At 41.7% G+C, this 15,130-nt stretch overlaps 1 protein-coding gene across 1 annotated transcript in view; it reads right to left on the bottom strand.

Annotated features, from left to right (window-relative positions):
• Window positions 1–15,130, bottom strand: part of NOX3 (NADPH oxidase 3) — a 188,362-nt gene that overhangs the window by 47,825 nt on the left and 125,407 nt on the right. The window contains exons 5-7 of the mRNA XM_083176320.1: window positions 6,196–6,341; window positions 4,374–4,555; window positions 1,249–1,378 (exon numbers count right to left, since the gene is read on the bottom strand). Coding sequence (XP_083032446.1) covers window positions 1,249–1,378; window positions 4,374–4,555; window positions 6,196–6,341 — 458 coding nt within the window. The remainder of the gene's footprint in view (window positions 1–1,248; window positions 1,379–4,373; window positions 4,556–6,195; window positions 6,342–15,130) is intronic.

Here is a 15,130-nt window from a genome sequence, read left to right as displayed (position 1 = left end):
TTAAAAATGAACAACCTAAAAACTCATGTTTGACCTTTTCATTTGTCATCCATCTTTATGTTGTCCTTTTGCTTGTGTCAACCTTTTTCTCATATTAACCTAGTAAAGTCAGCCCAGACATTACTAATTATTTTACTCTTGATCTAAGGAACTATTCCCCTAGTGTACATCTGTGGATCTGAATGTGCAAGGACTAGGACACCCGATATAAGCATCCATAGGCTCTTTAAAATGGCCGGGTACATCTTTAGATGTACCATCAAAACTTACACCAGCCCTAGGCGAGAGCAGATTTTCCAAGATCAGTTTGTCTATCATGGGCTTGATAACCCATAAGTCTCCAGGTTTAGGGAAAGTACAAGTTCCGGCATGCCCTGTCAGGTATCAGCTGGCAGAACTGTTGGGACTTTTACGAGTGGTTACGGCAAATAGATTATTCGCCGGGCGCTCACACACAACAGTGCAGGGGGGGCGTGGTGCAATGGGTGGGAATGCTGGGCGTTCCCATGGAAAATAGGCAGTGATGCAGCTATTAGGGGTGGGCAGCTGACATCCGGTGCCTGTTTTCCATGGGAACGCCCAGCGTTTTCATGGGAACACCCATACAGGGAACTCATAAAGCTAAGGCACCTGAGAGTGACTTAGTTTTGTGTGCTCATTCCATATAATTCGATAGTCGGTCACCATCGGATTATTTGGTCCACCCACCAAAGGCTACGAATGGATGTTTATGCAAAACATCCATTCGCAGCCTGGTGGGGAACATGACTTGCAGGGGGGGGGTGGCCAGCTGGATGAGCAGTGGGCGGCGTTTCAATCGAAATTTCCCAGCGCTGTGTGTGAACCAGAATAAGGTCCATTATGTATAAAATGGTGGTCCAGCCAATCAGCTCCCAACTGTCATGTGTTTGACAAATGACAGTGATAACAAAAATATAATTGTTAAATATGCCCCTATATCCGCAGCTTATTGAAATGCAATTCCTTTTAAATAAAGAATAAGTTAAAAATCTTGACAAATAACTATGTAAAAACTTACAATTTATAAACATATATCATGTCACAATGGACTATACACATTTCATATAATGCATGTGATATTTTGCTGATTTTACATGAAATTGTAAGCATTAACATATGTGTTCTTGTATTGAATATAAATGTAATATATGTACTGTACTTTCTACTTCATAGCCATTTTAGTAGATCCTATTCCTGTATATAGTTACAAACAAAAATTAGTCTTACCGCTGGTTTGTTGCCAGAAAACTGTGGTAAAGGACATTGTGAAGTATCTCCCCATTCGTAATAATGGTCTTTACAATATGAAATATTATGTAATAACATGCTTTGCGGTGTCTGCCCACGAACTACCTGTCTAGAAAATCAACATGGACTTCAGACTCCAGTTATGAAAACTGACAAATAACAGTAATACATCCAAACTTTTTGTGTGAGAACTTTCTTATACCTGAGTTTGTACTGAACGTCTTTAACTTGACAGCCTCAAAGTAAGTGAGGACATGTTGAGTTCAGTTGGAAGCTAAAGTCTATTTTTAATTTAGCCTGAAACTATCAAATAGTTTGGCACGTGCTACACGTGTCCATAACATGTGTCATCTTCGGTATATATCATTTATTTGCAGATTTATTGATTTCCCGTAATATATGTACCATATATACTCGAATATAAGTCGACTGAAATATAAGCCGAGGCACTTAATTTTACAACAAAAAAACTGAGAAAAATGATTGACCCAAGTGGGACCCTCACTCGAGTATAAGGCGAGGGATCTAATTTTACAACAAAGAACTGGGAAAACTTATTGACTCAAGTGGGACCCTCACTCGAGTATAAGCCGAGGGGGGCTTTTCCAGCATAAAAAATGTTCTGAAAAAGTAGGCTTATACTCGAGTATATATGGTAATATATGGAACCTTTTTTCCCCAGAGCAAAATAGAACAATGCCAAGCATTTCTGGTGACTTTGCATTCCAAACTGCTGTAATATTAGTGGATTGAAGTATCCATATTCTAATTTCTGGTTATGTTCACTAAACATACCAAGGTGGTGATCACAAAGCCAGGTTAGTGACATGGTTACTTTAAAAATAAAACAGTGAAATTATAAAATGATTTGTTAGATTGAATAAATGTTTCATTATCAGAGCCATGGCCTGACAATAAGGCACATTGCACTGTCCCCTCCTCCACCCATTTGACTTTTGGTGTCCCTTAAGAGGGGGTCAGGCCTTTTTTGAGACAAGGAGGCGTCAGTGCAATTTTCTGGCTCTTCAGCCTGCAATGTGCCTTCCAAGCATCTTTTAAGCCAATTACAAGTGTAAGTGGTGGCGAAATCTGCATACCACCAGTTACGGCTCTGCAGACTTTGCATTTATGGTATTTTAATTCATCAAAAAAAAAAATAAAGCTATCAGAAAATTACTTTTTTAAAATTTACAGTTAAAAAAGGTTGTTTTATTCATATATCAATTACTATAGATAACTATTTTATATTCTATACTAATCACAATTTTGTACACCTAGCACAAAAAGGTAACCTAAATACATGAAAGTACACTTGACATTACCTCGTCGTATATTTTCCGGTTTGCTAGAGCATTAGTACCAGACAAATATGTGCACCTATATTTTCCTACATGCTCCTACATCACTCCCTCACAACAGCATTATGAGCCTGGTTCAGAGGTGGATGCAGAAACAACCATAGTTTTGTTGTAAGCAGTATGAATGTGATATTACACCAATGCAGCATCCATTGGAATTTGAAGTCGCACCCTCGGCATCATCAGACACATCAGCTACACCAGACATTACAGCAACCCTGTGGTTATTATGTACTGTAGGTTGTAGGAATATGTTGGTCAGTGTCAGTGCAACTGCCAAAAAATAAAAAGATGTAGTTGCTGGCCACAACATGGAATGACCAAATGGAATTTAATTTCTCTGCATATATATTCACTCTGCATCCCCTAGAGCAGTGGTTCCCAACCTGGGGTACTAGTACCCCCAGGGGTACTCTGCAGACCAGTTGGCGATACTTGGAAATAATATTGGTAATGGCGGAAGAAGAAAAAGTCTTCCGATGGTAAAATAAGTCAACCATTGACATTGAAACAAGCCACGTTGTGTCATTTCCAGTTCCATCTGCAGCGTCATCAGCGTCTCCTCGTGCTTTTGCCAAATCAGCAATTCACTGAGAGCTACCTGTGAACATCTGCCCAGCACTGACATGGGTGGAAGAAGCATTAATCCTAAAGGCGTTAGCGGGACCTCTGGAGACAATACACAGCCAGCGGCCAGACAAAGACGGACCTGATTCCTGACCATATACGACCATATACGTCTACTCCTTAATATTAGGACACGCATACTGCTCACTTCCATTTATAAGTACTGTGGAAATTTCAAATTGAGAGGAGGGGTACTTATAAATTAAAAGCCTAATCAAGGGGTACAGGAGAGAAAAAAGGTTGGGAACCACTGCCCTAGAGGGACATCATCAGGCACTCCGAGGCATGCGCAGACTTAAAACACCAGCCACTTGCTACTGACATCTACACTGCTTTCATCTCTGAATCAGGCCCTATGCTTAATTCAGACTTGTGGGGCTATGCATACCTGATCGATGGGCTGCTAATATGCAGAAGCCTGCGATCAGGAAATCTTACCCTGTGCAACCCTGTGAATTGCTTGTGAAAATTATGCAGATCAGTTATTAGCAGCAACCGCCCACCATCGAATAATGTTTCTATTGTGTGCAGTCTGTGTGTAACCCAGGGCTTACTAGGCCAGTGTGATTGAAACAGGCTGTTCAGGGACGGAGCTGCCGTCACACAACTTCACTTCAAATGCTTTGGCACCCCGGTATTTTCTGACGCTTCCAGAAAACATCCAGTTATCACCCCCCAGATGCCGCCTTTCTGTCAGTCAACTTGCATATGGCCAGAAATAAAAAAGTAGCAGGATTTCATTGCAGGATGTCCTTGCACGTGCTTACAACGAGCCATACGCAGTCTATTAATTATCAAGCGGCCTGTGAATTTGAAGCCGTGCAATTAGGAGCCAGATGCTTTAAAAGTGATAAAATGAAGAGTGATAAACAAGCAATCAGCTCCTACCTGTCATTTTTCAAACACAGCCTGTAACATGGCAGGTAGGAACTGATTGGCTGGCTGTTTATCACTCTCCATTTGATCACTTTTGAAGCTTAGTGCACGTAAGGGCTGAATAACCCCCTTGATCGATTTTATTATGCTACAGATATGGTACAATTATATGGTACAATAGAAAATCCAATTATTCAAACATCAAGGCATTAGCCATATAAAAGTCAATAAATGTATGCTTACCCTGCACCATGTATAATAAGTCCAATGAATAAAATAATGGACAGATTATGAGTATACCAGAAGACTTCATAGAATGACCGTCTTATGAGCTCCGTAGATGAAGTTACAATTAGGACTAAAGCCAGCGTGATGACAAAACCAGTGATTCCAGCTAGTGAGACAAATACTTCTTTTGTAATGTTCTAGATAAAATGGAAAACACATAACAAAGTACAATGAAAGTTATTATTTAAATTGTAATCCACAGCAACAACTCAGCCATTTGTTGTCATTGTTTGGCTGCTTTAGATCAGTCAAGTTAATTGGTTGTTTGCTTTGACTGGGTTGATAATTTGAAAGGGGCCCTTAAAGGCCCCCATACACTATGCGATTTGGGCAAGATTTTGCCCGATTCGGATGAATCGGGCCGTAAAATCGGCCCAAATCGCATATGGAGACATGCCCTCCGACCCGATGCGCGGCCCCGTGCGGATCGGATCGGAGTCGGCAGGTCAGACGGGCTGCACATAAGATTTTCTAAATCTTATGTGCTGCCCGGAGCCGTGCGGGGACTGCAGCTGGCGGGGACCTACCAGAGCCGGGCGGAGGGATCAGGAGAGCGGCGCAGGGAGCCCGGCAGAGGAGGAGAAGAAGTTGCCGTCAGCGGGAGCAGTGGGGGCAGCGCAGAGTACCAGGGAGCCGGGCCGGGCAGGAGAAGACGCTGCCAGGCAGCGCGAGTGGCGCTGGGAGCAGAACACTTAAAAAAAAAAGCCCATACAAACGCATAGGAAGCCATTGATTGGCTGAGACCTCTCTCAGCCAATCGCTAATTGGCTGAGAGAGGTCTCAGCCAATCAATGACTTCCTATGCGTTTGTATGGGCTTTTTTTTTTTTTTTAAGTGTTCTGCTGCTCCCGAGTCCCGCCGCTGCCCGGCAGCGTCTTCTCCGGCCCGGCTCCCTGGTACTGTGCGCTTCCCCCACTGCTCCCGCTGACGGCAGTGGCTTCTTACACGGCTCCCTGCGCCCCAGGATCACCGGCGCCCCCCCTGCCCCTCACCGCCTGCCCCCTGCTCCTCACCGCCCGCAGCTCCCCATTACATGTGGTAAATCGCAAGCGATTTATCACATGTAAATTTGGCACATCAAGTGATAAATTGTATGTGAGCCTCCCGGGAAGCTGCCGGACGGCTCACAGGAGAATTGGGTCCGACTTGTACTAAGGACAAGTCGGCCTAATGTATGGGGGCCTTAAGAGATCTCTGATTTATATTCAGTATTTATCTATCACGTGCACACAAAATCACAACTCAAAAATCCCCATTATGGCATCAATCTGAAGAAAAATGTTACAAAATAAGAAATATTTTACAAAATGTAAAGTGAATGAACAGAAGAGAAATCTAAATCAAATCAATATTTGGTGGGACCACCATTTGTCTTTATTTATTTATTTATTTATTTGTACCAGAGTCTCTCACAGCGACTGTTCTTTTAGTAAAAATAAATACAGATACAGCCAATTTAATTAATTGGAGTTAAGTTAAATATTGCCCCCAAAAAAAGAACAGTCGTGAGCGACGCTGGCATTTTTGGAGAATATTTAGAGGATCTCTCACCGCAACGTTAGCACTAAAAGGGTTAATTAAGCCTGCAATGCTAGAATCTCACAGAGCAAAATATACTGTAAGTACATTGAAATTTAAAGAATACATATATATACCCAGGAAGATATCATTTTAAATCCTCAAGATCATTTCATTGATGTCCAAATAATACTAAATAAATAAATATATTTGATTAATAAATGTCTTACAGTTTTAGAAAATCCACAAAATAACTTACACTGTTGTAGCTTCTAATTGGATTTAAATAGCTCTCATTAGAATGGTTTCCAATGAATGATAGTAGGTTACATAGACTTCCGGCCTCTATTGATTGACTCATGTGATAGCGCTGTATGTTGAACAAATGTGCGATAATATGGATAGCTGGAAAAAAAAATGTTAATATCCTTGATCTTCTAAAAGTGTTCAATTGTCGGCTAAAGCATACAAAAGTAATGTACAATTAAAATGAAAGGTTAAAACTGGAACATAATACATTTAAAAATACAAATTGTCATTGACACATTAGTACTGCACAACTTGTGCCCCAGTATTGCTCTTTACCGTCCATTTTTTATGTACATTTGGTACTTATGTAGTAGCCGGGCGCCCAATTAACATACGTACGCTTGCCGGCTACTACATAAGTACCGTACATTTTACAAAAAAATTATAATGGCTGCCTGAGTGCTTTGCTAGATTACTAAACAATATAATAATTGAGAATAATGTTTTATGTTTCAAAGGATTAAAAAAATGCAAATCAGTAGCAAATCTAAATGTACAGAAGTAAATCTAATGCAATAGGAAAGCAGTGTTACAGGGATGCAGAAAAAAAGATAGTCACATATATCAATAATGAAACAGCTTCATTTAGTAGCACGTTTAAAACAGACAAATAGGTGTCAACAAATTATGACTTGCGTATCTTATGAAGCCTCCCAGGCATCTGTCTGGTCAAAGTTCTTTTACTCTTTCATAGTCTAAATGCAGCCCACTGAGCAAAGGTGGACTGGGGAAGGCAGTGTGACAGATGAAGGTACTAGAAGTACATCCATGCCTTTAGCAGAAAGATACCATTGGTTCAGTTACACCTACTACTACTTGAATCATGGCTCTGTTTCTTCAGCTATACTTTCTCCAAGATCCGCAGGTCACAATGCAGAATATTTGCCACAGATACTTCTATATGTGATTTTTAAAACATATTGTCAAGCAGTTGTTTGTGTCACAGGGATGGCTGACACTTTTCCCTCTTTTTTGTCTAACTTTGGGCCTAACTCTGGTTAATGCAAAACGGGGGGAATTCGGCAACATTCCAATATTAGGGAGTGTGCAAATGTGCAAGCGTCTATTGAATGATTTCTCCTGCTGCTGAGGCATACCTGCGGATGCGTGTTCATTACATATCCACTCGCATGATATCCCGCTTGGGGATGTTCGGGGCGGCACTACCTCTAGAGCCCCCCGTTGCTCCCCCCGACCCTGTCATACCCCCCCCCCCATCACCTCCGCTCCGGTGATCATACGTGGGAGCTGCCCAGACCCATGATGCTTCCCCTGCCGCCATTCACTTTAAAGCAGTGACGAAGGTGGCAGGGTTGGGGATGTTCGGGGCGGCATCCCCACTATTGTATAGTTTAGTAACCTAGAAAGAAACTGAGGCATTATCTCAATGGCAGGTATTCAATACTTTAATTCTCCTTGTGCAGCAAATCCTGTTTTGGATTCGCTGCACAATCGCCGGGTTCCAGAGGGCTGCAGCATTCGCTGCCAGCCCTCCCTCACCCCCTATTCAACGCCTCAGGGGCTTGCTGCCCCTGGCGGCGAATTTTAACCCCCCCGGCGAATGCCGCCGGGGAGCTGGGGGACGGCTGCAGGCAGGGAGATGGAAGCCTCCCTGCCTGCGCCGGACACTGTGGGGGTGAAGGAGGGCTGAGGGGGACACAGGGAGAGCCCCCCAGAGCTGGCAGGGGACTGTGTTAGGGAGCCGCTACACACTGGTCCCGATCGTGCATGTGCAATGATCGGGATCAGTGTGCAGTGAATATATGAATATTAATGAGCGGCTCCCGGCTCGGCCCCCTGCTGGTGAATGTGTAAAAAACAAATACATATATATATTTTATTTACAGTGTATCGGGACTGCGATGGGGTCCAATATGGCCCCATCATATGCCAATATTTTTATGTATCAATACGAGTTAGTTAACATTATTCAAAATTTAATTTTTTCTAAACATATCGCGATGTACACGCGTTACATCGATGATGTCTTCATGGTGTGGACTGGGACTGAAGCCGAGCTGCTAAACTTTGTCGATCATTTGAATGGTTTACCGGGATTGATCAGATTCACATGTGCATTTAGCTCTGTTTGTATTAACTATTTGGACATCACTTTCCACTGTAGAGATGGACATTGTCACGACCCTCTATAAAAAGTCTACGGACAAAAACACTCTTTTGGCTGCAGATAGCTTTCACCCCCAACCGCTCAAAAGAGGGCTGCCGTACTCCCAGATGGTACGAGCAGTACGCAATACCTCGGATACCGCAGAGTTGGAGCATACGCTGGACAGGATGTGCCTCGATTTTAGATCCCGGGGATATGATACTGGCGAAGTCCGTTTGGCTAGACAACGAGCTAAGGGTCTAACCAGGACAGATCTTATGAAACCAGCAACCAGTAAACATAAACCAAGGATGACATTCTCCAGTACGTATTCCATTGCGTCTAATGAGATACGTATGGCGATCAAGAAGCACTGGCATATTATTCAAACTGACCCAATCTTGGGCAAAGTTTGTCAGGATGTCCCATTGTTTTGTTATCGACGCAGTCACAACCTCAAGCAGTGAATGGTTTATACTGACATCAGCCCTCGAGTATGCCACAAAGAATCATGGCTACAGAAAACAGTTGGCTCCTTTCGCTGTGGAAAGTGCGTAAATTGCAAATACATCACAATGGCTAACAGTTTCACACATCCACTGACGGGGAAACAATACTCACTTAAACACCGTATGACGTGTGAAACACGTTTCGTGATATACAAAGTTTCCTGCCCGTGCAACTTGACATATATTGGAAAGACCATACGTATGCTCAAGGAGAGAGTATCGATGCACAGAAGTTCCATCAAAAAAGCGTTATCAAAAATCGAACCCAGCACTCCACCTGTGGCTAGGCATTATGCAAATTGTGGACACAAAATAAGTGACTTCACCTTTATGCCTATTGATTGCGTACCACCATTACGACGAGGTGGGGATCGGCATAAGCTTTTGCTGCAGCGAGAGTGTTACTGGATTCATGAACTGCGCTCTATGAACCCAGAAGGGTTAAATGAAGAATTTACCTTTGCTCCATTTCTATAATTCTACAGTGTTCTGATATTTGATTTAAAAAAATATATCTTCCCAAATAATTAGAGTAGTTATGCACATGGATTGATCCGGTACTATATGGTTATATTTCTTAATATTAATCATGCATATACTTTCCATTTTTGTACATAGTGTGTTATCTATATATTTGTCTGTTTGTTGTTGTGTGTGAATTCCAGTTATATGCTCCTTGCTGCAGGTACATTACGTATCTTTAGCCTTTTTTCTAAATTGCCATGGTAACTGATACAGATCCGGCTGGCACCAGGGAACCAAAAAACCGTCCCCGCAAGCTGGAACGCGGAAGTTGGCGTCTGACGTCACTTCCAGTTTTCCGGTGGACCGCAAGACGGCGAGTACGGCGTCCCGGGATGCGGCAATCTACAGACAGGTGAGTGTACACCTTTTTGCTATTTAAGACGGCTCCCCAGCCACCCCGGTGTGCAACATTATTCTCATTCCCCTTTTGAGAAAGGCGTGGGTAACGCCGAAACGGCCCGTTAAGGGACTCTCTTTTGGCCAATGAAGCTGGATACGTAATGTATACCTGAGAGCATGTTTCTTCAAAACTGTTATTGCCATGTGATGTGATGTTGGGACTTTGGCTTTTTTGAAAAATGGATCCTTTTCATGGAACATAAATATTTTACTTGCAAACAAGTTGACTGGTGCTGGTTTGTCTGAGGACTTGTGATCGCATTACTTGGACATGGAAACTATATATATATATATATATATATATATATATATATATATATATATATATATATATATATATATATATATATATATATATATATATATATATATGAAGAGAAGAAGGTGTAAAGGTGCGCTCAGAAGATGGTTTCACCAATCCACAATTGTAAAAATACCAAAATATTTATTTCATATAATAAAACAATTAAAATACTTAATAAAAATGCTTTAGTTTGAAATCATTCACAGAAGTTGTTGGTATGTCATTGTAATTCAATGTAACTTCGATCAGAGGTGTAGACTGATCATGCAGAACCCTTCGCGTTTCATCCACTAGGGACTTCTTCAGGGGTAGTACACCAGAATCTCTAAATTTTATATACCTCAATACAGCATATAAATGTAAATAATGAGGAACACTTTTGGGTGTTGTTTAAGGGAGGTGTGGTCACCGCTGTTAAACTGATGACCCTATGAGGCTCCACTTGATGGAAAAATAGAATCTATAGCCTTTATATACCTTGATACTATGTGTGTATATAGGGGAACACTTTACATACAGTGTTATTAAAGGAGGTGTGGTCACCGTAGTTAATCTGATAACTTTGTGGGGCTCCACTAGATGGTACCATAGGATCTATAGCCTTTATATACCTTGATTCATTGAAAATTTATATATATGGGAACACTTTTGGGTGTTAATAAGGGAGGAGTTGTCCCTGTAGATAGTCTGATACTTCTGTGATGCTCCACTTAATGGTATAAAAAAAATTGAACCAGAACAGGAAGCACAATATAACACCTCTCTGTTAGATGACTTATTCTCCCAACTGTACAGTCAATTCTGGATCAGCTTGCCAAAGTCACAGTCAGCGTGGAGAGAGTCTCTCCCGCTGCCGCTTGGGGGAGCAAGCCACAGTGAGTTCTTGGGGGCGCCGGCACCTGCTCGACGCACTGACATGCTGCTGCCTGCCGCTGAGCACCAGAGGCGAGTCAGCCACAGCGCGGGTGCGGCCATGGCAGAGATGACCCATGATCCTCCACTGATTCAATTGACTGTACACAGAGCCGGCAATTGGCTACTGTGTACAGGATGGACATGCTGGGGCGGCCTGGGATGCGTCTGAGCCAAGGGAAGCGGCAATGTCTTCTGGTCTCTCTTCTTCTATCCTGCTTCAGCTTCTACGTTATGCGTGTGATGTCATCACGTCACACGCTGGGGAAACACGCTGGAGAGGAGTCCGGGGGGCCCCACAAATTTTTTGGCAGGGGGGAGCAAAATTTATAGTTACGCCACTGGGCGTAGACATTCATAAATACAAATAAGAATGTGCCATGAAAACGAATGGCAGTATTTTCGGGATAGTAAATGCCGAAAATACAAATACACATAAAATAGGCATACTTTTATACAAATACGCCTATTTTACGCGTATTTGTGTTCGTAAATTTCCCCCTATATCTTTATCTGGAATACAATACTGACTGTAAGATTTTCATATACATGAGCTGAGATCAAATACATCAAGCTATCTGAAGCTGTATCTGAAGGGAACTTTTATTAATTAACCCAGGCAAGTGTGAAAATGAAAAATGTTGATATATGTCTACAAGGATGCTCTATTAATAGGATCCTGACAGCATAGCTGCATTTATAATACCCAGGCATGTGTGAAGACGAAAACTCAGCATAAGTACAGATCCCTTGAGTGGATTTTCAATTGTGCTCTTGATTACAGATAACATTGTTGTGTATTCCTCTTTGAACATGCCCTGGCTCCAACAGTCTCTAATTACATCCTTTCCAATTTTAGTAATTAAAGCTTGCATTTGAAGTGGTGTGAGAACCGATGAGAAATTAAAGGTTGCCATGTAAACATAGATCTAAATGCATTTCTTTCAAGGTTGCTCACCTCTATTAAAAAAAAATGAAAGAAAAAAAATGTTTTTGACGCAGCAAGAGAATAGTTGATGCTAATAAAGAAGGCTTTGTATAGTTTAAGCTCAGTAGAAGCCGATGATGTGAAACAAAGCTTGAAAAGCAGCATTGGTTACTGTTAACAGAACAATATATGGCTGCCTTTGAGCTTTTTGATACAATGTAAGAAATTTGTTTTTGTTTCTGACTTTGGGGGTTATTTAGACTGGATTGCTTCTCTGCTAATTGGCATGGCCCTGTGATCAGATAGCTCCCCCCACACCCCCCAGCCAGAGTGAAACCCCGCCTTGTGCAAGGCTGCGATAGGCTAGCAAAATTATCACAGATTGTGATTAACTGCAAATCCATTCACAACTCACATGATTGATTTTTTTTCCAATGTGTGCAGTATGTGCATAGCCCAGGACCTACTCTACCTGTGTGATAGAAACAGGCTGATCTGGGCAGACGTCACACGACCTCCCTTAAAATGCTTGGGCACTCACAGTAAACGGCGGGTAACACCCGCAAATACTGCCTTAATATCATGGTGGGGGTGTGGTTTTTTGGATTCCGCACTAGGTTCTTGCCCACCTGGGGTGAGAGAGGTCAAGGGAGATCTGGTCTCAACTGTGGTGGGGGGCGGCCTGAGTAGCCTGTAACCAATTCTCAAAAAACAATGTCAATCTCCCAAGTTGGGTGCAGTTATTTTAAAGAGTTGGTGGTGCTCCCCTGAGTCCAAATGTACAGTAGCAAAGAAAAGGAGAAAAGAGGACTCTCTTTGTGGGGCACTCTTGGTATGTCAATTAGTTTTATTTAAAACGTAACTTTTATTTAGTTTTCATTTAAGATAAATTTGGACAAATAGGCCTGTCGTATAAAGTGGTTATTAAATAAGTTGAATGCTTCCTCTATCCCTTTTGCAGTGAGCTTTTACAATATATGCTATGCACTAAGGGTGTTTTTTATTATAATAATTAGTAGGAAGGATAATTGCCCTCTCAGGGGTTTTAAATCAACGATGTGTTACCCAGTACGGCCAAAGCTCTATGGTCTGGGGATCGTTTGGAGGCAAAAGTTTGATAGAATCCTGTGTCAAATAATTAAGGGGTGTATTCCCTATTTTTGATGAAGGATTCTAAATTTTATTGAGGAGGGTAAATTCCCTCCACGGAGGAGACTGCTATTGTTATGGTACAGGTATTGTATATTGTGGGTCAAGCTACAGCAGACACTTGTCTGAGATAGCAAATCGCAACTATTGACTGAGGATGCTATTGGCACTTTGCAACATTCAGGATGTCTTCATGAATGTTGCAACATTGTCTAGCTCAGTATTGCCAAGAGCTTGTTAACTCTGTTTTATCTGTGTTCTGAGAGTCATAGGTATATGTTTGGTTGTGAACAACAGATTGCATTCAAAAAGGTCACAGTCCAGAAAAGATTGTTTATTAATTATGCTGTGTAGTGCATACAGCTCGTTTGTGCCCAGCAGTCTATCTGTGTACGCAGCTGACCCTTAGGTCTGTGCTGGAAATTTTGCGTATGCTTTTTGTCACCGAAGGGGATCACAGTCAATTGTTATTGCATCAAACCACAATCCAACACTAGTCTTTCACAGTGTGTCTGTGAAAAGCGAGAATACAATACCGATAATACACTGAGGTCTATAGCAGGCCACCAATATTGGCCGTCTATCTCTATTAGGTATCCGGTTCCAAAAAGCCCATTAGGTCTATGCTGGAAGTTTTGCCAACGCAACAGGAATATGTTTTTTTGTCACAGATAGAGATAACAGTCAATTATTATTGTTACACCAAACAGACAATCAATTGCTTGTCTTCCACAGTGTGCCTGTGCAAGATGTAAGTACACTTTGGTCTATGGCAGGTCACAAGGTTTGCCCACTTATCGCTGTTAGGAGACCTGTACTCAGAATAATTAGCATGTTTTTCCGGTTATAGGGGACAAATCCCAATCACAGCAAATAAGAGTAATAAGCATGTATTTTAAGATGTGGGGAACAAATTCCAATCTCTAGCAATCAACAGTTCACTAGTGCTTGCTATTGTGTTCTTGTTCTAACCACAGGTATATTCGCCACAGTAAATCAATCGCTTGTGCTTCACAGTATATAGCAGTATTTGTCTGTGTATTCCTACTATTTTTGCACGGCACCAGGAAAGAACATCCTATGGTTCAATCTGTTAGTCAGTACTCATCAGGACTTAGGGTTTGTGTGTTGACTACTCTGTCTGCACTGTCTGGGTCTGACTATCGTGATGCAAGCAGATGTTATACTGTGGGAATTTCACCTATGCATTAGCCTGGCCCTTTAGTACCAAACTGATTTTCTGCTTTCTATTAGTCATGCAAACGTGCATAGGACTAAAAGATGAGAGGGTTTCTGATTGGACTGCAGGGTCATGGAAGGATAGAAAGGGGTTATGGGCCCCATACATCAGCAATCACAATTTATGGATTTCCAGATACAGGGATTTTTTGGCCAGATAAATGGATTTTACAATCTATCTGACTTTGCCCACACATTACAGATTTATTTCAGTGATCGGCAGATTTTTCCATCTAAAGATTGCATCTTCATATCTGGAAATTGCCCCAATCGATAGTCATTTCAGCTGTTCATAATGTAAATAGATGAAGAAGACGAATTGGGAATGCCCACACATATAAAAAAAGATCTGCAGATAATACCAGATTATTAAACATGTTTAAAAACCTGATTAAGCAATCGATTGGCGATTTTGATTGGGATTGCCAAAAGGGGGAGCCCACACATCTAAAATTAATTGTGGCAATCATCTCCATATCTGAAAATTGTCACAATTAATTGCTGATGTATGGGGCCCTTTAGAGTAGAAGATAGGATAGGACTCACTAACAGCAGAAGGTAGCACTCCAGGGTCACTTACAGCATCTTTCTGCTACTACGTATACTGCAGTTAACATTGCATATCTATACCACCTATCTTCTACTCTAACACTCCTTCAACTGCCTAAGAAGTAAATAGCAAAATACCCTGCACTGCTATACATAGCAACAGGGAGTAGCAAAAACACATTCTGGCAATAAAAGGAGTGCTAACCCCTGTCTATCCTTCCATGACCCTGCAGTCCAATCAGAAACCCTCTCATCTTAAGTCCT

Source organism: Crinia signifera, chromosome 3 (genome assembly GCF_055691185.1).
Source record: "Crinia signifera chromosome 3, ASM5569118v1, whole genome shotgun sequence".
NCBI classification, from domain to species: Eukaryota; Metazoa; Chordata; class Amphibia; order Anura; family Myobatrachidae; genus Crinia; species Crinia signifera.
The sequence above is the reverse complement of the archived record's forward strand: the minus strand, read 5'-3'. Positions and strand labels throughout refer to the sequence as shown.